This window comes from Rana temporaria, chromosome 7 (assembly GCF_905171775.1).
Source record: "Rana temporaria chromosome 7, aRanTem1.1, whole genome shotgun sequence".
Lineage (NCBI taxonomy): Eukaryota > Metazoa > Chordata > Amphibia > Anura > Ranidae > Rana > Rana temporaria.
The window spans coordinates 148,180,014-148,206,884 of NC_053495.1; the positions used below are offsets into that span (position 1 = coordinate 148,180,014).

The 26,871-nt window shown below is 39.7% G+C and overlaps 1 protein-coding gene across 1 annotated transcript in view; it reads right to left on the minus strand.

Moving 5' to 3' along the window:
• The window catches only part of LOC120946220 (calcium-activated chloride channel regulator 1-like), a 47,075-nt gene extending 20,892 nt beyond the window's left edge, over positions 1-26,183 (minus strand). The window contains exons 1-8 of the mRNA XM_040361043.1: positions 25,629-26,183; positions 22,129-22,266; positions 16,368-16,518; positions 10,526-10,634; positions 9,515-9,683; positions 7,049-7,276; positions 3,483-3,707; positions 809-857 (exon numbers count right to left, since the gene is read on the minus strand). Coding sequence (XP_040216977.1) covers positions 809-857; positions 3,483-3,707; positions 7,049-7,276; positions 9,515-9,683; positions 10,526-10,634; positions 16,368-16,518; positions 22,129-22,266; positions 25,629-25,793 — 1,234 coding nt within the window. The 5' untranslated portion in view covers positions 25,794-26,183. The remainder of the gene's footprint in view (positions 1-808; positions 858-3,482; positions 3,708-7,048; positions 7,277-9,514; positions 9,684-10,525; positions 10,635-16,367; positions 16,519-22,128; positions 22,267-25,628) is intronic.
• Positions 26,184-26,871: the final 688 nt, after the last annotated feature.

Here is a 26,871-nt window from a genome sequence, read left to right on the forward strand (position 1 = left end):
GGCTTTGTGGATCGCGATGGGACAATAAAGTTGCGTCGGGTAAAAAAAAAAATACGCGCCGGGAATTTTTTTTCGAAATTTAAAAAAAAACGCGGCGATCGAAAAAAAGGTTTGTTTTTACAAGGTCTAAACAGTTTAGGCCTTGTAAAAGCATCCCTAATTTTACGCATGCAAAACGTAACTTACGCAGAAAACACAAAGCTAAAAAGCTTTGTGGATCTGCCTAAGTACTCATTTGCATACGCAAAGCGGCATTTCGACTCAAAATGCCCCCAGCGGCGGATGCGGTACTGCATCCTAAGATCCGACAGTGTAAGTCTATTACAGATGTCGGATCTTATGCCTATCTTTGGAAAAATCCTTCTGAGGATCGTGTCCAAAGATAGCCACAGGGATACGCAGGCTGAACAGCAGTTCCGCCTGCGTATCTCCTTTGAAGATTTGGCCCAAACTTTTTATCTATTTTCTATTTGCATTACGCAAATTATTTTCTTTTTCAACAATTTGTGTTTTGAATATCTCAGCACCCAAAAGACCCCTCCAAAAATCCTTATATGTTTAATGTCTATTCCCAAGGTTAAAGGAAATTAGATGAGAAATGTTCTCTTGTCAATTTCTTGAGATGCATACGTGGTCTCATCCAATATCACAAGGAATTCTTGGCATGTCAATATTGTTGTGTATTTAAGTATTAAGTACAGAAAGAAAATGAAGGTTACGTGGTTGAGTACTAATCAGGATACCCCAAAAAGTTGCAATTGCACTTCAGGTAGCAATTTATTTTCTATTACCAAGTTTACATTCTCACTGGTTAAACTCCAGCGCAAGGACAGACGTTCTTCAATTGCAAAGGCTTTCTTGAACCCAAGTTTCAGAACAGATTAGCAATTCTTGTGTTTTCTCCACTATCTCGCAGTTCAGCAGCATCAAGACCGAGTCCAAGCATGCACAACTCTGAGAAACTCCCACAATTTTCTATATAGCCTGACCAGTGTCAGACAAAATTGATTTAAAAAAAACACTAGCAGCACCTAACATTACAGCCTGATGAATTCTCCCTAACAAAGTCTCCATTCATTATAGCCTGAGGAAGTTTCCTTAATGAAGTCTCCTTACATTACAGCCTGAGGAAGTCTCCCTAATGAAGTCTCCTTATATTACAGCCTGAGGAACTCTCTCTGCCGTAGTGACATCACCCCACAAATTTATTTTGTGATGATTTTCCTTTAAATGTATTACAATTGCTTCTCCGTAACTACATGATTCTTGTATGAGGAATGCCTCATTTTGGCTCAAAGCCAATGAGGAATTGTAAAGGTATATCAGAAAGCTTCTGTTTTATCCATGCTTGGAATGAATAGCTTTCCTTAATTACTGACTAATTACAAGAAAACTTTGAGTTGATTTTCTAAAGACAAATAGTCGGTTCACTTTTCAAGGGTAGTTGCACTTTACAAGGAAATTTTTCCTGGGGCTTAGTGAATGTGGTGAAGTTTCATTTTGCAAATATTTGCCAATTACATGCAAGAAAAATGTTTAAAAAAGCGTTTTTGTTTGCAAATGGTGAGAGGATGGAAGACAGCGGAGCTGCACCTCATTTACTAAGCTCAAATAATAATTCACATGAAAAGTAAACAGCCTATTTGCTTTTAGTTAATTAACCCCATTGTCTAAGCTTTATAATTACTATATTATCAAAAAAGGCTGCATCCACCTTTCCCCCAAAACCTGACCTAACTATATCCTTTCACTCATAAACGAATAAAAACAAACTCATACAGTGTACTAAATGTATACAGTGTTAATATTTACATAAATCCACACAAAGGTAAAGTGAGACCCACAAAGTTAAACTCAGACTAAAACATTTTGCTTTTGAACCAAAAAGCGATCAGCAAATCATCAGGTGATTCCACCACTTCTTCCACCTGTGATCTGATGAGATCTCACCCCTTCACTAACCCTTATACCTAAAATGAGTCCAATATGCATAATAGGTATCTTTTCAACTTCCCAGAACTTCCTTTGTTCCTCACATAAGCTCCCAGGGATAAATAAGACAGGCAATGAGAAAATCTTCATTTCACAAGACTGTCTATTGAATTTATTAAACAATAGTTTAATACGGCAGACCATAAATTATGTGATTTTGTTTTCTTCAATCACGGGTTGCAGGAAGGAAAATCACTTGATTCCCCTATCGTCACAGTGTTGATAAGGAAATCCCTCCCATGGAACTATTGTGTTCTCCAGGCGGGATGGGAGGCGTGGGGAGACTTCCCTACAGGAAGAACACAGTAATTATTGCTAATGTTTATAGACACTGGCAAAATAACCACATAAAAATCTGACATGCTGGTTGTACACAAGTGAATCCATGGATCGACTTGGGTACAATCAGCCTGCCTATAGATGGTTTAAATCTCAGCTGGTTCCTGCTGAACCAGCCAAGGATCGAATCATCTATGGCCAGTTTATCATTAACTGTTCACCCATTTGAAGTGGACAGAATGGCTTTAATACGCATCTTTCCAACTTCTCAGAACTTCCAATGTTCCTCATATTAGCTCCCAGGGATAAATGAGACATGCAAGTAGAGAATTTTCATTGCGTAAGACCATTTATTTAAAATGCTCAAAACAGTGGCTTAAAACACTTACCTGTTACTTAACTGTTCACTTTTGCAATAATATGCACAGTTCAATCTCGTGCAGAGCTAAAGACTTTACCCTCTCCTATGCATTTTGCCATAGATTTCATCAGTTTTCTTGACGAAAGGGGTGAATGTTATTCAACTATTGTTTTTAAAGCAGAGTTCCAACCACAATTAGCATTTTTTAAATGTATGTCCCTTCATCCTGCGTTTTTATAATATAAATCCGGTCACTTACTATTTTACAATCCGCCGCCGATCCGCATAGATATTCAAAAAAGATAGTTTATAAAACTATGTCTACACCGTTGTCATTTTGCTTGTGGGCATTGTGAAGCCAACAGGCACTTACTTCCTGGAAGTCTTGGATGGGGGGTGATAATTGGACAGCGCACTGCATCCTGGGAAATTATGACACACATTTCCCAGGAGCATTAGAGGGAGATGATGTCAGAATCCTAGGTGGTTTCAAAGGCAGATTTCGTGGGACCGCATAGCAACAGGCATTTCCAGATGAGTAAAAAAAAAAAAAGTTTTTTTTTTTAACTTTTTTAGGTCTAATGAGCACAATAATGAAAAATGTGGGGATGGAAACTCCACTTTAAGTGTTTTAAATGTAAATAGAGAAAAGGAAGGAGGAGCATTTATGATAATATGGTGTTTGTCAAATTGCTTTGATTGCAGCAGTCCCTTAGTATTCAAAGAGAAGGATTGTCAGCAAACAAGTTTTACATTTCTATTTGTTTTATACTTACAGTTGTAATTAGCTTTGTAATAACATTTTGTTTTGAAGAACAACTGTGAATGTCTTTTTTAGTACATCATTTACCTGCAGGCCAGATGTGATTCCGCTACAAATGGACACTCCTCCACCAGATGTAACTGGAAGATTTGAAGTTAAATTTTCTCGTGCCTCATCACTGACTATATGAAGCAGTTGATTTTTCACTTCTGCTGTTTCATTGAATGTAACAATGCCAATGTATGCGCCTTCATCGACTATCCGCTGTATGAAGATGGCTGCTGCACGGCGCAATTTGTGAAGTCGTTCACTCTACTTATAGGAGAACAAATATATTTGTGTTAGGATGGATTCAAGTAAAAATTATTTTTATATTCCTCTTCTACACATTCATCCTTGGATACTCAATGTTCTGAATCTATTAATCAATTGATATTACACCGTGTACATGTGATGGCTTCTAAATTTGTTGACTGAAATGTTATTACAGAACTTGCGCTTCAGTTGCTGAGTAAAACCACTTCTATTTAATCACAAAATGTTATGCTGTTGCATTATTCGGTGACATCAGTGGCCATAGAGATCACTTTCATTAGACAGGGGGATAGAAAGTGGTGCCTGTTGACAATGATGTGAATAGCTAAGCAAAACTGTCAAATTAATTTCAATATTAATATTGAACTATGTGAGAGGAATTCAGGGTTGAAAGTCAATTGGAATAAATCATCTAATCTGCCGCTGGATGCAGGGGCCAGGGACATTGCTGACCTGGCCCTGCCGTTGAAGTGGGTCTCGCAGATCACATATTTAGGTGTCAAAGTTACTGTGCATGTGGCTGACTACATGCCCCTTAACCTAACACCCCTCCTGACCTTTTTCAAGCAGAAAGTCCAGGCCTGGCAAAGACTCCCTTTATCGCTTATAGGACGGGTTAATCTATTGAAAATGAAAGTTCTCCTGGTCATTTTATATTTTTACGGAATGCTCCCATATGGATTCCCAAGTCCTTTTTCAAAAAATTGGATGGCATTACCAGCTCATATTTGTGGTCTCCTAAACAGCCCAGGATAGGATTGAAAGTCCTGCAGGAACCATAGGGGGAGGGTGGGCTGGCCCTACCTGACTGGCGGAAATATTACTTAGCGGGTCAAATGTTATTCCCCGCAGATGACTGATCTCGGATGATGGGGACTCGGCCACAGTCCTGGAAGCGGCACACTTGGGCTCGTACAAATCCTTTGAGCCTGGCCATTCATAGAGGTGTCAAGATGGATCTTCCTCTTACTACATCTATGAGGGCCACGATCAGGGCTTGGGAGGAAGTGGTTGGGATGGCCTGTCCCAGTTATCAAGGTTTCTCTCCTTCAACTCCTTTATGGATGAACCCTAAATTGACCCAATGTTATTCATTTGAAGACCCCATGGGATGGGTGATCAGGGGAATCAAATTGCTCAAAGATATCATTATAGATGGGGAATTGCCAACGTTTTATCAACTTAAAGCCAGACATGACCTTCCTAATTCACAATACTTTAGATATCTTCAATTGCGACATTCATTTCAATTGAAATTTAAAAATAAGACCATAGAATCCTTTCCCTCGGACTTGGAGAATTTACTTACGATGGAGGACTTTCCTAAGACGCTGTCAGTTACCTATAAAGACTTGTTCAAAGCTAGGCCGATGGCGTTGCTTAAGTGTAAAGAGTGGTGGGAGGCTGAAGTCCCGGACATTCAGGGGAAGGGGACTGGTACGACATGTGGGCACACCCGTTTCAACATCTGGTAGCAGCCATGGACAGATTGATCCACTTTAAAGTGGAGCTCCACCCTAAAGTGGAACTCGCGCTGATTGGAACCCTCCCCCTCTCCGGTGTCACATTTGACACCTTTCAGGGGGGAGGGGGGTGCAGATACCTGTCTAAAGACAGGTATTTGTACCCACTTCCGGCCCAGCATTCATGGGCAAAAGACAGGGATTGCATCACATCCCGTCACCCCCCGTTGTGTGCTGGGAACACTCGGCTCCCAGCACACAGCGGGAGCCAATCGGTGGGCGCAGTGCGACTCGCGCAAATGCGCCGTAGGGAACCAGGCAGTGAAGCCGGAGCGCTTCACTTTCTGGTTTCCTCACAGTGGATGGCGGGGGGGCAGCAGAGTGACGAGCGATCGCTCGTCCTCTGCTGCGGACGGCGCTGGACTCCAGGACAGGTAAGTGTCCTAATATTAAAAGTCAGCAGCTGCAGTATTTGTAGCTGCTGGCTTTTAATATTTTTTTTTGCCCGCACATCCGCTTTAAGTTCTTGCATAGAATTTATTACATTCCAGCTAGACTGGCGACTGTCTATCCAACCGTGCAGGCAGAGTGCTGTAGATGTTCTTTTGCTCCAGCGGCTGCTGAACATATATTTTAAAATTGCCCTAAGACTGTGCAATTTTGGTCTGAGGTTACCTCCTGTATATCTGCGGTTCTGATGATTCCTGTCCCAGTGACAGTTAGGGTGTGTTTCATAGAACTCTACTCAGCATCCTTTTATTCTATGGGAGGAAGGCCATTTTGTTGCAGAGGCGCAAACCCGGGGCACATGATCTGCACTTCTGGAAGGGACTGGTTAATTCTATGATGCCATATTATAAAGCGACTTACTTATCTAGAGGCTACAGGAAGAAATTTGACAAGGTGTGGCAGGCATGGTACAACTCTGATTTGACTGTAGGTTAGCACATGCAGATGTTGGATAGCCAAGTCGGTTCTCCTTGAGATGGATTGAGCCTGCTGGAAAAGTGGGGGCTCTGCCTTTAATATTGGTAGAGGTGAGTGGTGAGGCACGATTGCTGTATCCCGGAGCTTCATGTGTGATGGGGGGAGGGGGAACTGAGTATGGGGGGTGTTGAGGGGAGGAGGGAGGTTACCTGATAGTTAGATAGTATTATTGTCAGATAGACAGGACATGTTTGTACCTGTACATGTTGGCCATGTTGGCCTATCCCAACTCAGTGTTATGCTGAGCCGGTTGCCATTGTATGTTTTATGTGTTGTAAAACAAAACTCCCAAAAAAAAAATTTTCACAAAAAAACTATGTGAGAGGAGAGACAAGGTAAGAATATTTTTTCTAACAGTGTTATGTGTGATTTTATCTTTTCCAACTTCAGCCAGTAGTAAATGTAGTATAAATGCTCTGTCGTTTTCACCAATGTATCCTCTCCACCTTTACTTTGTCTGCAAAACAAAATTCTAATATACTGTACAGTGGATCAACTATAATCAATTCTTTATGGGAATGTATGGTCATTCTGTAAAATAACATCTCCAAAAATAAATAGAAAAATCTTACGAGCTACTCAATACACCAACAACTCATTTGGTATACAAGCTGTAAAAAATATATGTATGTGACAGATAGTGGAAGACCAGCTGCTATCACTGACCACATCCCCATATACATGTGCAAATCAAATGAATATATAGAAAGTGCAGCAATGTCAGGAGAACATACAAAGAGAAAGAGGACCCTGCATATTTCATGACAAGCCTAAAACAATTGGAACAGTATAAAAAAAAAAAGCAAAAAATATAGTAGCTGCATAGTAGAAGGAGCAGAAGGGTAGAATGTGACCCCTTACTTTAAAGAAAAGTATTTGGGTAATTACCTTTGCCATATTTTCAGAGACATCCAAAACTAGGCACACAACCCTTTCCCTGATCTGCATGAGTAAAAAGGATGGTGGGGATGGGAGCTCAGTTCCTGACATTGGCAAGGTGGATTTATAGTCATAAGAACTACCAATAACATCCCAAGTGCTGCGATAACTGCACATTTTGTTCTGCATATTTGGAGCTTCCTTTTCATGGTCATGGTCATAACAAAATTCTGCAACCTTGAAAAATAATTGAACAGTGTTAGAATATAAACAGTGAAGTATATACAATATATACTTTAAGAAGTATACAGATATTATTTATAGGATTATAAATAACGGTAGACTTACATTCTAAATAATATCTACATACCTCTGTAGAGCTAGTTAGTCAGTTAATTTTTCTTCCTAACGAGTCGTACACACAACCGGTTTTCCCGGCAGGAAAACTGCCATGAGAGCTTTTGGCCGGGAATCCCGGCCATGTGTATGCTCCAACGCAGTTTTCTCGACGGGAAAACTGCAGGGAAAAAAAAGAGAACATGTTTTCTTTTTTCCCGCCAGGATTCCGGGCGGACTTTTTCCCGTCGTGTGTATGCTTTCCCGAGGGGAAAAAACGCGTTCTGGTAAAACTAGCATTCAGAATGGAGATAGCACATTCAACACGCTGTAACGGACTGAAAAGCACAAAGATTGTAAAGTGCAAATCGTCCCTCACCAAACTTTTACTAACACAAGGATCAGCAAAAGTAGCCCAAAGGGTGGCGCCGTTTGAATGGAACTTCCCCTTTATAGTCCCGTCGTACGTGGTGTACGTCACCACGCTTTGGACAGGTGCTATTTGACCTGAACTTGTGTATGCAAGGCAGGCTTGAGAGGAATCCCATCGGGAAAAACAACGTTTTTTTTCCTGCGAGAAAAACAGTTGTGTGTACGAGGCATCAGTGTACGAAGCAAGCAATTTATCAAGCTTGCATTTTCTAACCTATACTATATCATAATAGGTGAAATGTTATACGTTGCAATGAGAAACATGGCACTTTTGAATATTTAAAAAAAACAAGGTCCTGTTTGTTCCCTTCTTGTAGATGGAAGGTAACGTTTATATGACAACAGCTTAATAATATACTTGTGGTAACTAAACAAAAAACTGTGCAACTGTATTAAAAGAAGTTAATCCAAGTGATCTAATTGGAATTCAGAGATTGCCTCAAAGGTTTACTGGGCTGTACTCTCTAACACATCTTCTAAGCACTGACATTTTTAAAATTAAACTTTTCTACGTGAGAGACAACAAAGTGCCTGCTGTTGATGGAGTTGAAGAGGACTTTCCTACATTACAAAGACAAGTTTTCAGATCACTAGATTACCAACAAAAGGGAGCGGGGGAAGACTAATGTACTACATCAATGAATGAATGATTAAACTGAGCAGGTAGACTGTTCTCCTTTTATGTATCCCAAGTTGTCATTTTTAATTTTGACTATGGTGTAGGTTAAAACAGTGGTCATCAACCTAGTCCCACTAACAGGCCAGGTTTGCAAGATAACTGAAATACATCACAGGTGATATAATTTTCTGCTCAGTGATTGCAGAATTATAGTCTTATCCCCCCAAGGTAATACATAAAACCTGGCCTGTTAGTGGGGACAGGATTGATGACCATTGGGTTATAATATACTATTGAGAGTGTAATGCCGCGTACACACAATCGGTCCATCCGATGAGAACGGACCGATGGACCGTTTTCATTGGTTAACCGATGAAGCTGACTGATGGTCCGTCGCGCCTACACACCATCGGTTAAAAAACCGATCGTGTTAGAAGGCGGTGACGTAAAACACAACGACATGCTGAAAAAAATGAAGTTCAATGCTTCCAAGCATGCGTCGACTTGATTCTGAGCATGCGTGGATTTTTAACCGATGGTTGTGCCTACTAACGATCGTTTTTTTCCCCATCGGTTAGGAATCCATCGGTTAAATTTAAAACAAGATTGCTTTTTTTAACCTATGGATAAATAACCGATGAGGCCCACACACGATCGGTTTTGACCGATGAAAACGGTCCATCAGGCCATTCTCATCGGTTTACCGATCGTGTGTACACGGCATTACAAATAAAGAAACTGCTTAGAATTGTATGTATAGACACAGCCAAATACAACCTGATCAATACAACTTTCAAAACCTGTTTAGCTCAGGTCGAAAAAGCATTATCAATGCTCTTGTTTTTTCACTTAATTCTTTAAGACCCATGTGCCACTATTGCTTTTAAAAAATACTTTGTTCTTTGTTATGCTATCCTGCTTTAGCTGAGATTTACTTTAATTTTCTTGTGTTTCTGAATACAAAACTGAGAACCATTAAAAACTGATCATTGACATGGTACTCCGAAATTAACAATATGAATTCAGTAGCAAAAATAAATATTTTTTTATTGTTCAGTTTGTATAATGAACTCATTTAGTTTACTTACCGAAGACAGTGCTTGCATATACATTATGGATGATTTTGCATTCTGGGTACTGTTAGCTAAAAACAGGCATCCCTCGTCTAAATTCCCAGTCTGACGGTCAATTATGCAATCTCCATCTGAGCAGGACTTTTTCTTACAAATGTACATGCCATCTATATCTGAGGAACATCTAGAATGAAATACAGCATGTCACTAAAACTGTGACTTGGAACCATCATTCATCCATCCCAACTGTTTTTGTCTACTGTGAACATTTGGTTTCTATACATAGGCAAAATTACAATATGACTGGCTGTGTTCATTCAAGTTCAAATTGTCTGATTGTACAAACAATCCCTTAGCATGTATACAAAATCTAACTATTACAATAGAAAACCTCAAAGTAATATTTCATACTGATAGTGAAAACATAAGCTGAAACTAAAGCCGACCATGGATGGCGCGATTTACTTTCCCGCAACCACAAAAAAGAACATTGCTCAACTCCCCCATCAACTCAGTCAGTTTTGATGGGAGGGAGCCATCCCAGCCAGGAGAACACACAGTGATTATTGCTGGCAATAATAGCATGATAAAACCTGACATGTTGGTTGTATCTAAAGTGATCGAACAACTAGGGTGCAATCAGCCTGCCCATACATTGTTTGGATCTCGGATTCCCTGCTGAACCATCTGAGATTCGAACCATCAATTGTCAGCTTAAGCATCTCTAAAGGAAACTCAAGTAACATATCACGTAGATGTATATGTAAAACTCAGTTTCAACACAAACAACTGAAATTTTTAAATATTTGAACTATTCACAAGTGTGCGTATCATTCAGTATGCCTTGTCAATTTGGCACTACCTTTAATGGCCCTCTAGATGACCTTATTTCCCCTTCCCCTTCTTTGTAGATTACCTACAGTAATTCATTGGAATACAGTTTACCAGCCAACCTGATGTTTATTCCCACTAGATCACTTTATGATGTTGTCAAGTAAGGCTAGAAAGGGCTGTTCCTTTAATTACCTTGTAGCTTTCATTTTACCATCAACTGAAACATAAAATGGTTCTTCATAGCTGTATTCATCAAATACTCCCCATCGGAAGTGAGCCCATTCATGGACAAATACTTTCTCTAGAAAAAAAAAACAAAGAAAACTGGAAAATGTATATATTTAAAAAAACATAAAAAAAAAAAACAATATAGGACTGGGCTTCAAACTATATTGTAGATACTGTTAATATGTTCCTATTGTTTAGTGATGTTCCCCGGACTGTTTGAACCCCTAATTTCTTTCAAATAGCTGGGGGGGCAAGACTCTTAATTGCTCTAAAGATAACAAACTAATCTTAATAATCTCTTTTTGATGAATAGCCATTCTAAGATACAAAAAGTGTTGTCACGTGAAAGGATTTAATAAAATATTTACAAAAATGTGAGAGGTGTACTCACTTTTGTGAGACACTGTACGTGCATGTGAAATTACAGTTTTCTCTTAGGGCCAGATTCAGGTACAATAGCGCCGGTGTAACGTAAGCCGTTTACGTTACACCGCCACAAGTTTTCAGTTTTAGTGCCCGATCCACAAAGCACTTACCTGGAAACTTGCGGCGGTGTATCGTAAATACGTCAGGCGCAAGGCGGGCCAAATCGAATGGGTGGGTAACATTTAAATTAGGCGCGCTCCCGCACCCGCGCCGGACCTACTGCGCATGCTCCATTTCGTAACTCCCGCCGTGCTTTGCACAAAGTGACGTAATTTTTTCGAACAGCGACGCGCATATTCCCGGACGTGTTACGCAAACGACTTAAAATTTTAAATTTCGACGCGGGAACGACGCCCATACTTTAGACAGCAATACGTTTGCTGACTAAAGTTAAGGCACCCAAAACGACGACTAACTTTGCGACGGGAAACTAGACTAGTGGCGACGTAGCGAACGCGAAAAACCGGCGTGGATCGCCGTAACTCCTAATTTGCATACCCGACGCTGGTTTACGACGCAAACTCCCCCCAGCGGCAGCCGCGGTACTGCATCCTAAGATCCGACAGTGTAAAACAATTACACCTGTTGGATCTTAGGGATATCTATGCGTAACTGATTCTATGAATCAGTCGCATAGATACTCTGAGAGATACGACGGAGTATCTGAGATACTCCGTTGTATCTCCTTTGTAAATCTGGACCTTAGCCCCCTGCATATTTCTGCAAATACCTGTTGATCCTGCAAATGAAGTCCACCTATTACAGCTACCTGTCAAATTGTGTGACAACAATACTACTTTGCTCTTGAATTTAGAGCAGAGTTGCCTATCTCATGTAGGCTGTGGCACTTGCACTACAGTGGGATAAAAAATGTTGCAGGTGGCGTGGCTATCAGCGTTGTCACTGCTAACTTACAAACCTGTAGCTTGCCAATCAGAACCTAGCCACATCTAGTCCTGCCCACTGTTTTTGATTTACAGCACTACCTGTGTTGTTGAATACCTCCCTTTGTTAGATGCAGTGTAGTGTCTGGGAGTGTCATAAGCATAGCAGGTCAGACCGTGTCACTAGATAATTAGAAGTGTAGTGTTATATAATATATAATAGCCGTATTAATCATAGCATTGAGCTTTGTTGTACTTCATTTGAAAGCAAGGCTAAATTGTCAGCAGAGCTCATGTAATATCAATGATTTACAACAGGACCTGCAAATGATGCGTTTTTTGATGGAAGCCCTCTTATAATGTCCATATTGAAGATTCATTATGTAATCACATTAATGAATGAACAACCTGGCAGTGCAATTATAAATTAGCCCTGTATTCTACTAATAGTAAAAAAACAGAGCAACCTTAAAACCAGTGTCTGAAGAGTTTCAAGGCAGTGCAGTAAATTTATGAACCCTGTAATTTATTTCTTGAGAAAATCAAGAAATATTTATTAGAAATTCCACCCTGAGGATTAACCTAATGGACAAACTGGAAACTGTGCACTATAATTTTAAATACAACATATGTGTAGCCATTTTATATAGATTATTCAGAGAATAACTAATTATGGTTCATTAGGTGGGGATTGGGCTTAGTGTGAACCCACACGCCCAAGTCATTTGTTTACAAGATTTATGGCAGTCTATAGTGAAAGGTTAGGAATGATTATATTATTTATGTAAAAACTAGAGGTTTTGAGTCATTTTTATTTAACCACTTAATATACCACTGATATACATCGGCAGAATGGCATGGCTGGGCACAGGTATGTACAGGTACGTTACCCTGTAAGTGTCCAGCCGTTGGTTGCGGGGCTTTAGTGACTCGGTCCAAAGCTCCGTGACCGCGCCCACGGGACCCGCGGACCTGATCGCCGCCGGTGTCCCGAGATTGGGTCACAGGAGCTAAAGAATGGGGAAAGGTGAGTGTAAACACACCTTCCCCGTTCTTCTCTGTGGCAGTGTCACTGATCGTCTGTTCCCTATTATAGGGAACGATGATCAGTGACGTCACACGTCCACCCACGCCCCCCTACAGTAAGAATTACTCCCTTAGGGCACACTTAACCCCTTTGCGCCCCCTAGTGGTTAACCCCTTCACTGCCATTGTCATTTTCACAGTAATCAGTGCATTTTTATAGCACTTTTCGCTGTGTCAAAAGTGTCCGATGTGTCGCAGTCACGAAAAAAATCTCTGATCGCCGCCATTACTAGTAAAAAAAAATATTAATAAAAATGTCATAAAACTATCCCCTATTTTGTAAACGCTATAACTTTTGTGCAAACCAATCAATAAACGCTTATTGCGATTTTTTTTACCAAAAATAAGTAGAAGAATATGTATTGGCCTAAACTGAGGAAAACATTTATTTTTTATTTTTTGGGGATATTTATTATAGCTTTATTTTTGTATATAGCGCAAAAAATAAAAACCGCAGAGGTGATCAAATATCACAAAAAAAAGCTCTATTTGTGGGAACAAAAAGGACGCCAATTTTGTTTGGGAGCCACGTCGCACGATCACGCAATTGTCAGTTAAAGCGACGCAGTGCCGGATCGCAAAAAAGGGGCCAGGTCCTTTACCTGCATAATGGTCCGGGTCTTAAGTGGTTAAAGTACACGTTTAGTTCCCATATCTTTTTTTGTGTATCCTAGTAAATGTAAAGCATATAGTCTACTTAGTTTGGTGATTTACAGCAGTTGAAGTTTTACAGAATTAGGGCAAACCACACTGTTTATTAATTGGATTTTAGGTTAGTGTTGAGACGTATGTTTTTTTTTTTACAAACAGGAGTATTTTCTGTAAATAAGAGGTCTGTGTTAGAGTAAACGTAATAAATCTTTGAGCTGATAAGGTATCTATCAAATAAGCATTTCAGATTTTTAGTAAGCAAACCTTTAGCCACTGAAACATTTCCTTTGTTTGCCTTTACATACAGTATTTCACAAAAGCGAGTAACTAAAAATACAGACCTGATCACAGATGTGGAAATAAGGGGCAATTTAGGAAAAAAGCCATCACAAGTCAATTTGTTTCAGTATAAATCACACAAATAAGAAACATAAGGGGAATCCGAAAACTCTTAATTTCAAAAGAGCCAACTTCCATAAACTATGCTCCTTGCTTGAAGATTTTAAATGGGATAAAATCTTAGGAACAAAGAAAACTGAGAAAAAATGGGAATGCATTAAGAGCATATTAAATAAGGGTATTAGCCAGTTCATCCCAATGGGAAATACATTTAAAAGAGCTAAAATTTCTAGGTGGCTTAACTCCTATGTTAAATGCATATAAAAGCAAAGGAGAAGGCCTTTAAAAAAATATAAAGCTGAGGGGTCATCATCAGCATTCTAACTTTACAAAGTATGCTATAGGAAATGTAAGGGTGCAATCATAGCGGTTAAGATAGAGCACGAAAAGGCACATAGTGGAAAGAGAGTCAAAAAAATCTCAAGAAATTCTTTAAGTATATAAATAGTAAGAGAGGGAGGTCAGATCATATTGGCCCCATAAAGAATGATGAAGGGAATCTAAATACAAAGGATGGGGAGATGGTGAAGGTTTTGAATGTATTCTTTTCTTTAGTCTTCACGAGGGAAATGGGGGGCTTCAGTAAACAAAACTGCAATGTTTCTCCTCAGGACAAATCAAAGGAGCCACCCTCATGGCTAACAGAGGATAGAATCAGGAATAGACTTAAAAAAATTAACATTAGTAAGCCACCGGGACCAGATGGCTTGCACCTGAGGGTCCCTCAAGGAACTCAATTAAGTAATTGCCAGACCATTGTTCCTAATTTTTACAAACAGTCTACTGACTGGTATGGTACCAGCTGATTGGAGAAAAGCCAATTTGGCACCAATATTTACTACAGACCAGTTAGCCTATCATCCATAGTATGCAAGCTCTTGGAGGGGGTGATAAGGGAAGTTTAGTAATGAAAACAGTATGATTAGCAGTAATCAGCATGGATTCATGAAGAATCATTCTTGCCAAACCAATCTATTAATCTTCAATGAGGAGGTGAGATGCCATCTTGATAAAGGAAGGCCTGTAGACGTAGCATATCTGGATTTTGCAAAGGCATTCGATACACGTCCCCATAAACCTTTACTGTACAAACTAAGGTCTGTCAGCATGGGCCAAAGGGTGATAAATGGGGAGTACTCCAAATGGTCCAGTGTGGAAAGTGGGGTCCCCAAGGGTTCTGTACAAGGACCAATCCTATTTAATTTATTCATAAACAATCTGGAGGAATCTAGGATGGAAAAGGACCTGGGGGTTTTAGAAGATGACAGGCTCAGCAATGGCATGCAATGCCAAGCTGCTCCAATCGAAGCCAACAGAATATTGACATGCATTAAAAAGGAGATTAACTCCAGAGATAAAACGATAATTCTCCCACTTTAAAAGACTCTGGTCTGGCTGCACAGTTTGCCGTCCAGAAAAGGGCAACAAAGCCAAATAAGAGACTGGAGGAACTTAGTTATAAGGAAAGATTACTAGCACTGAACTTATTCTCTCTGTAAAAGAGACGCTTGAGAGGGGATATGATTTCAATGTACAAATACCATACTGGTGACCCCACAATAGGGATAAAACTTTTCTGCGTAGAGGGTTCTTTACAGTAAGAGTGGAACGGATGTGGAATTCTCTTCCACAAGCAGGGGTTTCAGCAGGGAGCATAGGTAATCTCAGAAAAACTATTAGATAGGCACCTAAACGACCACAACATACATGGATATACAATGTAATATTGACATAAAAGCACACACACAGGTTGGACTTGATAGACTTGTGTCTTTTTTAACCTCATCAACTATGTAACCCCTCACATTTTTATTTTATTATATCTTTTTATATGACAACACTGAAGAAATTTACACTTTGCTACAATGTAAAGTAGTGAGTATACAGCTTGAAAAATTAGCTGTCCCCTTAAAATAACTCAACACACAGCCATTAATGTCTAAACCGCTGGCAACAAAAGTGAGTACACCCCTAAGTGAAAATGTCCAGTGTGGGCTCAAAGTGTCAATATGTTGTGTGGCCATCATTATTTTCCAGCACTGCCTTAAACCTCTTGGGCATGGAGTTCACCAGAGCTTCACTGGTTGCCACTGGAGTCCTCTTCCACTCCTCCATGGTGACATCACGGAGATAGTGGATGTTAGAGACCTTGCTAAAAGTGTTTCTAAAAGTAACATTACTTATTTAATGTAGGGACATCTAATTTAGGTCAATATTGTTTTATAGTGTTTTAAAAGACTGCAGATTACAGATGACCAGTAGAATGTAAAATGCACCTAAGTGGCCCCATGACATTTGGTCTTAACACTGTACATTATGAAGATAGCCTGCAAGTTTTAACAGTATCTGCAGGTTCTTACCACGCAGACCATAAATCAAAATAAGATTATCATCACTTAAGAATTCAGGAGTAAAATGTATGTATCTTCCTTCTTTTTCACATCCTTCATAATGTAATGTATATGGATCATTTCCATAATATGTATTTGGGTTGCTGACTATCACACTTGCCTGAAATAAATAAAATACAGAGAATAAGAATAACTTACCTAAGAACAATAATATTTACATTACATTGTCTTAAAGTATATCTATACCCCAAATCTATAGAGGGAGCCATAATTTCCACCCACCCTGGACTTCAAATATGTCTGCCTTTGTTTTCATTAAATAGGAGGTTGAGGGATTAGTAGGTTACAGAGGAAAGATAATATTGTTTTTGCTTGCAGTTGAGCTCAAAATTACATGTACAAGGACACTGTATTTCTCGGAAAATCAACAGACACTTTCTGTACTTGCTAAAAGTATTCTTAAGTCCTGTACACACGATCGGTCTATCCGATGAGAACAGTCTGATGGACCGTTCCGGTTAACCAACGAAGCTGACTGATGGTCAGTCGTGCCTACACACCATTGGTTAAAAAAAACGATCGTGTCAGAACGCGGTGACGTAAAACACAACGACGTTCTGAAAAAAACGAAGTTCAATGCTTCCAAGCATGCATCGACTTGATTCTGAGTATGCGTGTATTTTTAAATTTAAAACAAGTTGGCTTTTTTTTAACCGTTGGATAAATAACCGACGGCGCCCACACACGATCGGTTTGTACTGATGAAAACGGTCCATCAGACCGTTCTCATCGGTTTAACCGATCGTGTGTACGCGGCCTTCGTCTGAAAAATTAAAACCAATGCAGCTACCTACATCTACAGTGTCTTGAAAAAGTAATCATACTTAATGAAATGTTACAACCAAAAACGTACATTTTTTGGGGGGGGATTTTATGTGATAGACCAACACAAAGTGGTACATAATTGTGAAGTGGAAGGAAAATGTTAAATGGTTTTCCAAATGTTTTACAAATATGTGAAAAGTGTGGCGTGCATTTGTATTTAGCCCCCTTTACTCCGATACCCCTAACTAAAATTTAGCGGAACCAATTGCCTTCAGAAGTGACCTTATTAGTAAATAGAGTCTACTGCCACGTACACACGGTCGGAATTTCCAACAAATGTTCAATGTGAGCTTTTGGTCGGATATTCGACCGTGTGTATGCTCCATCGGATATTTGCTGTCGGAATTTCCGACAACAAATGTTTGAAAGCTGGTTTTCAATTTTTCCGACAACAAACGTTTTTGTCGGAATTTTCCGATCGTCTATATGCAATTCCGACACACAAAAATCCTACATATACTCAGAATCAATTCGATGCATACTCAGAATCATTGAACTTAATTTTTCTCGGCTCATCGTAGTGTTGTACGTGACCGCATTCTTGACGTTCAGAATTTCGGACAACATTTGTTTGACCGTGTGTATGCAACACAAGTTTGAGCCAACATTCCATCAGAAAAAAATCCACGGTTTTGTATAAGTATAAATACAGCCGTTCTCTGAAGCCATCAGAGGTTTGTTAGAGTACCTTAGAGAACAAACAGCATTATGAAGGACAAGGAACACACCACACCAGACAGGTCAGGGATAAAGTTGTGGAGAAGTTTAAAGCAGGGTTAGGTTATAAAAAAATATTCCAAGCATTGAACATCTTATGGAGCACTGTTCAATTCATCATCTGAAAATGGAAAGAGAATGACAGAACTGCAAACCTACCAAGACATGGCCATCCACCTAAACTGACAGGCTTTTCTTCAGCAGGGACAGGGAAGCTGGTCAGAGTTGATGGGAAGATGGATGGAGCCAAATACAGGGCAATCTTAGAACAAAACCTGTTAGAGTTTGCAAAAGACTTGAGACTGGGGCGGAAGTTCATCTTCCAGCGGGACAACGACCCTAAAAATACAGCCAGAGCTACAATGGAATGGTTTAGATCACAGCATATTCATGTGTTAGAATGACCCAGTCAAAGTCCCGACCTAAATCCAATTGAAAATCTGTGGCAAGACTTGAAAATTGCTGTTCACAGACGCTCTCCATCCAATCTGACAGAGCTTGAGCTATATTGCGAAGAAGAATGGTCAAAAATTTCACTCTCTACATGTGTAAAGCTGGTAGAGATATCCCCAAAAAGACTTGCAGCTGTAATTGCAGCAAAAGATGGTTCTACAAAGTATTCACTCGGGGCTGAATACAAATGCATGCCACACTTTTCAGATGTTTATTTGCATAATATTGTGAAAACCATTTATAATTTTTCTTCCACTTCCCAATTATGTGCCACTTTATGTTGGTCTATCACATAACAAGTGGTATATGTAAGGACAAATAAGCTGTCATATATTACATTTTTGCTCTTGGATTTAGTTATCCTTTAAACCTAAATCAGTGAGCTGTTAAAACTTCTAATTCAAATATAGTCAGGATATAAGAAATATAAAGTCTAAATACCAGTACACTGTCTAAATCCATGGAAGCCATGCAATAGTTACATAACAGAATAAAACTGTACTCCACACTTATATGTATCAGCCAATTCAGGTCTTAATCATAACCTAATATAGGTGAATAAACTGCCTTTTTAATAACCTCCCTTACTCAAATGGACAGGGGTATTCAAAGGAAAGAATAGAAAGTCTGATAGAAGAATCAAACACACAAAATAGCAATTAAAAACATGAAATACATATATAGATACTACTAATGAGTAGTCCAAAAATAATAAGGAATCATAAAGTATCTGTGTTTTTATTCTCACACTCAATGAAATCAAAATGACAGCCTGCAATACACACCTGAAAAATAGGAGTACTTTAAAGTACTATGGCCTGGATTCACATAGAGCGGTGCATAGTTATGCCGGCGTAGCGTATCGAATATACGATACGCCGACGTATAGCAGAGCGGCGAGCACAGTATTCACAAAGCACTCGCTCCCAACATTGCGCCAGGGTAACGTAAATTATTCAGCGTAAGCCCGCCTAATTCAAAGAAGGTGGACGGTGGGCGTGATCCATTTAAATGAACCGTGACCCCATGCAAATGATGGGCCGAACGAACGGCGCATGCACCGTACCGTGAAAGCATCCCAGTGCGCATGCTCAGAATCACGTCTAAAATACTCCACAAGATACGTCAAATTACTGCCTACGACGTGACGTAACCTACGCCCAGCCCTATTCACGTAGTCCTACGTAAATGACGTAAAATACGACGGCTGTTCCGTAGTCCATACCTTTGCATGGGATGCGCCTCCTTTAGGTGGAATAACTTCACGCCGGACGTAAGCCTTACCGGGCGCAACTACGTTCGTGAATCGTTGTATCTCCCTCATTTGCATATTTTTAATAAGGCGGCCAGCGTAAATATGCACCCAAGATACGCCGGCGTAGGAAAGTTACGTCGGTCGGAGGAAGCCTATTTTCAGGCTTATCTAGTTCTATGGGCACGGCGCATAGATACAACGGCACACATTGACACTTACGCGGCGTATATGTAGATACGTTGGCGTAAGTGTTACGTGAATTCGGGCCTATATGTACAAGCCAATGTTCCATCTATGCTTGGAACCCAAGGAAGTCTGAATGTTAAGTCTGACCACAAACAACTAACCATTTCAAAAGCATAGAACTAAAATATTTCATATTCCCACCATGAACATTTTTAAATTGTCTAGACACATTAGACAAGCCTCTCAATAATTTTAACATTGAAAAATCCTTGAAATACAGTAATATGGTCTCAAGGAATCCCTGCTAATAATTATTATATCTACAACTCATGGTGCATTGGCCTGTTGTTCTGTGTTGTGCCCCCTTACATTGATGGTGGGTAAAATGATTCCCTACATTAGTGGTCAGGGAAGAAGGAACTTAGTTCGGCAGTCAGTTGGAAAGGGACCATCTTACATTGAAAGCCAGTGTAGATTTCATCCTATTTCAATGGTACAGTGGACAGTGGGAAGACTGACCCTTGCATTTATGGTCAGTGGGGAAAATGATCCTATGTGGTCAGTGGGAATCATGTCCCTTACATCCCTTACATCGATGGTGAGTTGAAAGAGTGTACCCCTTACTGAAAGCTGAAAATATGGTTGGTGTAGAAATTGTTTAAGAAAGCCCTAGCAACCACTGACGAAACCTAATGCCGCGTATACACGATCGGTCAATCCGATGAGAACGGTCTGATGGACCGTTTTCATCAAACCAAACCGATCGTGTGTAGACCCCATCAGTTATTTATCCATCAGTTAAAAAATGTGAAACTTGTTTTAAAATTAAGCGATTGACACCTAACCGATAGAAAACAACGATAGTTTGTAGGCACGTCCATCGGTTAAAAATCTACGTTTGCTCAGAATCCAGTGGACGCATGCTTGGAAGTATTGAACTTCATTTTTTTCAGCATGTCGTTGTGTTTTACGTCACCGTGTTCTGACACGATCGTTTTTTTAACTGATGGTGTGTAGGCACGACTGATCATCAGTCAGCTTCATCGGTTAACTGATGGAAAAATCCATCAGGCCATTCTCATCGGATTGACCGATCGTGTGTACAGGTCATCAGGGTTCTACAGAACCCTGGTTAAGAAAGGCTGACATAGATACCAGATGTCCGAATACTTGGGTAACAATGGTAGTGTTCAGTAAAAGTACGCCAAGTGTATTATTTGCATGGTACATGTTGAACATATTCAGATTTTATAGGAAACTAGACTACCAGAAATAATACCATTTGTAGAGTGTCAAATTCATAGACTGCAATAACTGGTTTACCTTGTAGAGACACTACAGATAAAATGTGACTTACAGGGAAACAACGTATGTGTAATAAACTCCACTTTTGGCAGCACAGGTCTAAATTAGCGTTATGTTTATGCATAAGGGAAAAATGACATGCCTCAACAAACACGTCTTCATTTCCAGTGCTAAGAAACTTGTTAGGCCTCGTACACACGATAGGTTAACCAGAGGACAGTGGTCTGATGGACCGTTTTAACCGGTCCAAACCGATCGTGTGTGGGCCCCATAGGTTGATTAACCATAGGTTAAAAAAGCCAACTTGCTTTATATTTAACCTATGGATTGCTAACCAATGGTAAAAATGGTAAAAAAAACGATCGTTAGTAGGCACAACCATCGGTTAAAAATCCATGCATGCTCAGAATCAAGTCGACGCATGCTTGGAAGCATTGAACTTCGTTTTTTTCAGCACGTCGTGTTTTACGTCACCACGTTCTGACACAATCGTTTTTTTTAACCGATGGTGTGTAGGCACGACGGACCATCAGTCAGCTTCATCGGTTAACCTATGACAACGGTCCATCAGACCTTTCTCATAGGATGGACTGATCGCGTGTACGAGGCTTTAGTGTATATTTAGGCATGCATTTATCACTGTAGGCTCTGAATGTAATTTTGGCTGTTCTTCTTAAACCTGTAGCAGGGTTTTAAAGTACTTAAACTGATTTTCTTTTAGATTTTACTTTACATACAATTCCCACCCTATACCTGGGGTTTCATTTATTTGGTGAAATGGGTGTGACATACAATATTCTTATGCATGCCAATCATCATCAGAGTTAATACTTGACCTTTATTAGATTTTCCAATAAAAGTATTTTCTGTGTGTATTTTTTTGTGTTATTTTTTGTATTTCCTAACTTAGAAGGCAACAAGCAAAACAGTTTGCATTGTCTCAAAAAGCTAAAATCTGAACATAAATACCATCTGATATGCTTCATGTCTTGGCTTTTTTAAGCTGTATGATTTCCAGCTGGCTGGTATAAGAATCTTCACTTCTCTGTAAAAGAATCTTCTTTTTGTTGCATTAAATAGGTGATATGATGCCTCTGTTACCATATTCTAAAAGAAGAGATATAAAAACAATCTTAGTAATAAATTGAATAGGTAAAATATATATTTTAAATGTTGGAACTCGAGAAAGGGACGCAATAATGGGTTTTAGTCAATTTTACTGATGTCATTGTCTGAATGTTTGTTATGTTTATAAAATATTTATTTTACAATTTTTTAAACAATAGATTTTATGAAATTTTACAATGAGAGGAAAAATGCAAACCACCATGGCACGATATATGAAAGACCATAGGGAAGGTTAACAAAACAATACAGATCTTATGCAGAAGTATCAATGTGGAAGCTACTCATGAATCTACATATAGCCATGAGGATTTGTATAGTGATTGTGGGGGTGCTGTGATGGAGGTTTGTTTTGCATAAAAATATTTAAAGTGATACACACACTTTTCATTTTTCACTTTTCATTTACAGTATCCATTGTCTTTCCGTATACAGTATGGATGATGGCAATGTAATTATTTTAATAAAAAAAAAAAACACACTGAAGTACCTTTTCCACATCAATATACAGCTGTCACATGACCCAGCTCTTTTCCAGCCTGTCTGCAGGAAACCAGTGGCAAGAGGAGCTTCTAGTCCTCTGCTGCTGGTCACATGTTCAAAATAGGAAAAAAATAGCCTTTGGAATACAAAGTAAAAATAAATAATTAACATCAATAAACTGTTTTAAATCGATATACAAATTTATATTTGAAATCAAATCTTTATTATTTTTTGTTTATAACATGGTGTGGGTTAATTTCTGTCAGTCACAGGCTGTGATCATGACTCTCCAGTCTGTGTATTAGAATAACAGGGAGGTGAAACCTCCATCAATGAGTAATAATATATCACTTCATTGTGTTTTTAACCGGTTAGTAGAAATTGAGGAGGAGGGAGAGAGTGAGCTGTCATTTACCACTGTGTATATGCCCACGTGTGACTCTATAGTCACATGGGTTGCTTAGATAGGGAGGATATGCTCAGGGTAGAAACATATACATATACACTCACTTGTACATCAAAGTGTACAAACAGAGAACAAGAAGTCCACAATGGCATGCGTCTCACCAATCGCAATTGATGTCACCACCCGCGGTCATCCGACGCAGCCTTTGATAACGCCCTGTGGGAGGGGCGAAATGTGTCAGCTGACCATGGGTGATGATGTATTTTCGGGCCGGTGAGAAGCATGCCATTGTGGACTTTCAGTTTCAGCATGTTCTATGCTTCTACACGTCTAAGTAAAAGTGAGCGTATAAGTTTTAAACCTCCTATTTTACCAATAAATGGAATTACACTATGTGGATTTCTCGTCATCTTTTCTAAACATGTGCATGAATACCATATTGCCCTAACACTGATGATCAGAACCAACGAGCATGAAAGCAAAGCCCAGCAAACCCAGGATATCTATTATATGCTTATGACTACCATCAGTGGGAGTCCATATCAGCTGCTGAGTGATTGGGCATACGGAAGTGGAGCATGATTTGCACTTTATTTGAATCTACAGCACTTTGGCACTTTCTTTCCATGACAGGTTGATTTGTTCCAAAATCATGAAAATATAAGATCACAGACTTTTAAATGGAGATTATGTTGATGTATTTATGTATTTTTTATGTTATTGCAAATAATTAGGAATTGTCGTATCATGAGGTTTACTAGGGGAAGACATTTCACTTTAGGTAGCGCTCTATAAATCATTTTTTTTTGTGATTTAAAGGCACAGCACTTTATTAGAGCAGCAACAAATCATTAGCACAAATTATTTCTGTTACACACCATAATTGAGGGAATATACAGTATATATTTGATTTTAGCAAGTATTTAGGGCTTTTCAAAGAGAGTGCCCAGCACGATCTGCTTGCTTTTTAATGATCTTAATATAACTGACAGTCAGTGGCGTATCCAGGGTATGGCAGCCATGGCAAGTGCCATGGGCGCCATATAAAGGGGGCCCTGCTGAGTGCCTGGGCAGCAAGGCACTTACCAGGGTCTGAGGGTCTCTTCTTCCTTCCTCCCGAGCATAGGCAGGATCTTCTTTTCAGCACCTTTGCTAATGGAAAATGGCAGCGCTATCCCAGCTGCGTTCAGCCACAGCCCTCCCCTGTTCTCCCAGCTCTCCCATTCCATCTGGTCGGATTGGCAGCGCACAAAGAAGAAGGAGGAACATCAGTTTCTCCCTCTCCTCTGTGAAAACTGAGGCCTTAAGTGATGAAGATTTCATCACTTCCAGTATTGGTTCTGCATTTACCTGGCCTTGGAGGGCAGAGGAGGGATCATGGGTCTAATAAACCCCAGATTTCTCCATAAAGAGAATATGTCACTACCCAAGGTATCACAAGGGATGATAAATATCACTATTTTTGTCAGCTGTTTTTTTTGTTAAGGTTATCTGAAATATGGGTTAAAAATGTTTCTACAGGGGCGCAGTTTCAGTGCTTGCCATAGGCGCTATTTTCACTAGATACGCCTCTGCTGACAGTCCAGCCAGGGTAGTATGTACAGTAAAGGGGAAGGGGGGTTGTACCTCTTCTAAGTCATCCGCTATGTACATTCTGTTCATACCACAGCAAAGCTGTAAAGCCATTCTTCCATAAAAAAAGTCATTCTCAGTAAAAGTTTAACATGCAGTAGCATAACAATTTGCAACACTTGTCCTAACACTTGACTATCCACTGTTTGGTTGACTGGCCTGGTGAATTGCTGAATTTACGTTCTTTATCTACCCCTGGCTTTCAAGGACTTCCATTGAAGTCCTAGGGTGACAGGTCCTATAACCCAAATAAATGTCTACAATTAGTAGTGGAAGGCAGAAATCAGATCAGGTTATCAATCATGTTGGTTTTTATTTATCAAAATAGCAAAGATAGTAACTGTCTGTGTGGATCAATAGCCAATGAGAATGAAAGCCTAATTCACCCTTTGTCACTATCCAGTTCAAGTTTAAATATTTTTGCTTCAAATACAGATTGTCATTTGGTATAGACTTTGCTGACATTTTTTTCAAAACACAGGGTATGGGGCTGCAGCCTACTTGTCTGCCATAGGGGTAGAGAGGTAGTACATGAACCTCCATTTTTTCATACAAGCACTCCTGGGCACCATGAATGGCGAAAAGCTTTTAACGGGATGCATTTTTTGGAGCAAATTCCCTTGCACGGAGCAACTTCCGTTTCAAAGTGAACAGCCCATTTGCTTTTAGTAAATTAACCCCAAAATGTTGGATAAATATATCTTAAACTTGGTCTGTCTCTCATGGTTATAGAAACCACCTAACTTCACTTTACTAGTTAGACATAATAATTTGGTAGATACATTCAGATTTCTCCTTGCATACCATTAGCAATGTGTCTTACCTTGAGATTAGTGATGATCTGCGGATCCTCTGGAACATGTGCATTAATAGCTATAAGTATGTTTTCATAGCCATGATCTCTAAGTTGGACATTTACTGTTGCCTGCATGTTGAAATAGAAGCATTGCATTAAAGACAAACTTAGAAGATAAAATCCTACATCCATCTTCACAGGAATCCTTCATACTGTTCTGCTTTAAATAATACTGTCTCATGGATGTATTGTGTAAATCAGGGTGTGCCTGTCTCAGAGACAGGTTTAGGAGTTGTTATTTGCCAGACGCTCCTCATTTCCTAATTTTCATTTCGTTGCTTATTCATGTTTAGCTGTAGGTTTTTCATGAAGGGATTACTTCTCCTATATAATTGATTCTCACATTATCGCATGTAAAAGTCACTTCTGTTAAATGCTCAAGACAGCAATGAATCTCTGAATCTGGTGGTCAAGTAGTCAGTTTTTTCCAGCAAGAAATTTTGCTGTAGTAGATGCTATATTGGGAAAGATGTCCTAGATAGTTTTTTTTTCAATTCCCAGAATGCTGGGAATTATAAATAAAGTAGTATTGGAACCCTTAACCTCTTTTTCCGCTGAACACATTGAGCACAATAAAACAAATAGGTGTTTATTATTTAGTCTGTGTGAAAGTTATAGAGGCTACAAACTATGGTATATGCAGTATCTCACAAAAGTGAGTATATCCCTCACATTTTTGTAAATATTTTATTTAATCTTTTCATGTGACAACACTGAAGAAATTACACTTTGCTACAATGTAAAGTAGTGAGTGTAGAAGAATACTTCCATGCCCTCAGCATGGTTGAAATGACCGAATCTGACAGACCTTGGTCCCTTAGTACCTAGCTTTCAATAGCCAAGCCGTTAAAGCCAGCGATTGTAAAGCAGGATGAAGTATGGGACCTTGAGACAGACAACCTCTGTCATTGGCAGCCGCCAGGGTGCATCCGCCACCAGGCGCACGAGGTTGGCGTACCAGGGACGTCGGGCCAATCTGAAGCGATTAGAATTACTGAGATCCCCTCGGCCTCTACTCTGCGGAGCAGACGAGGATGCAACTTTAGTGGGGGAAAGGCAGAAATTAGCTGATACTGACCCCATGGGGCCACCAACGCATCTGACGCGTCTGCCCAGGGATCTCTGGACCTGGCCACGAACCTCGACACCTTGCGATTGAGTCAAGCCAAGAGATCCACGTCCGGAGTGCCCCACCTCCGGCAAAGGAGTT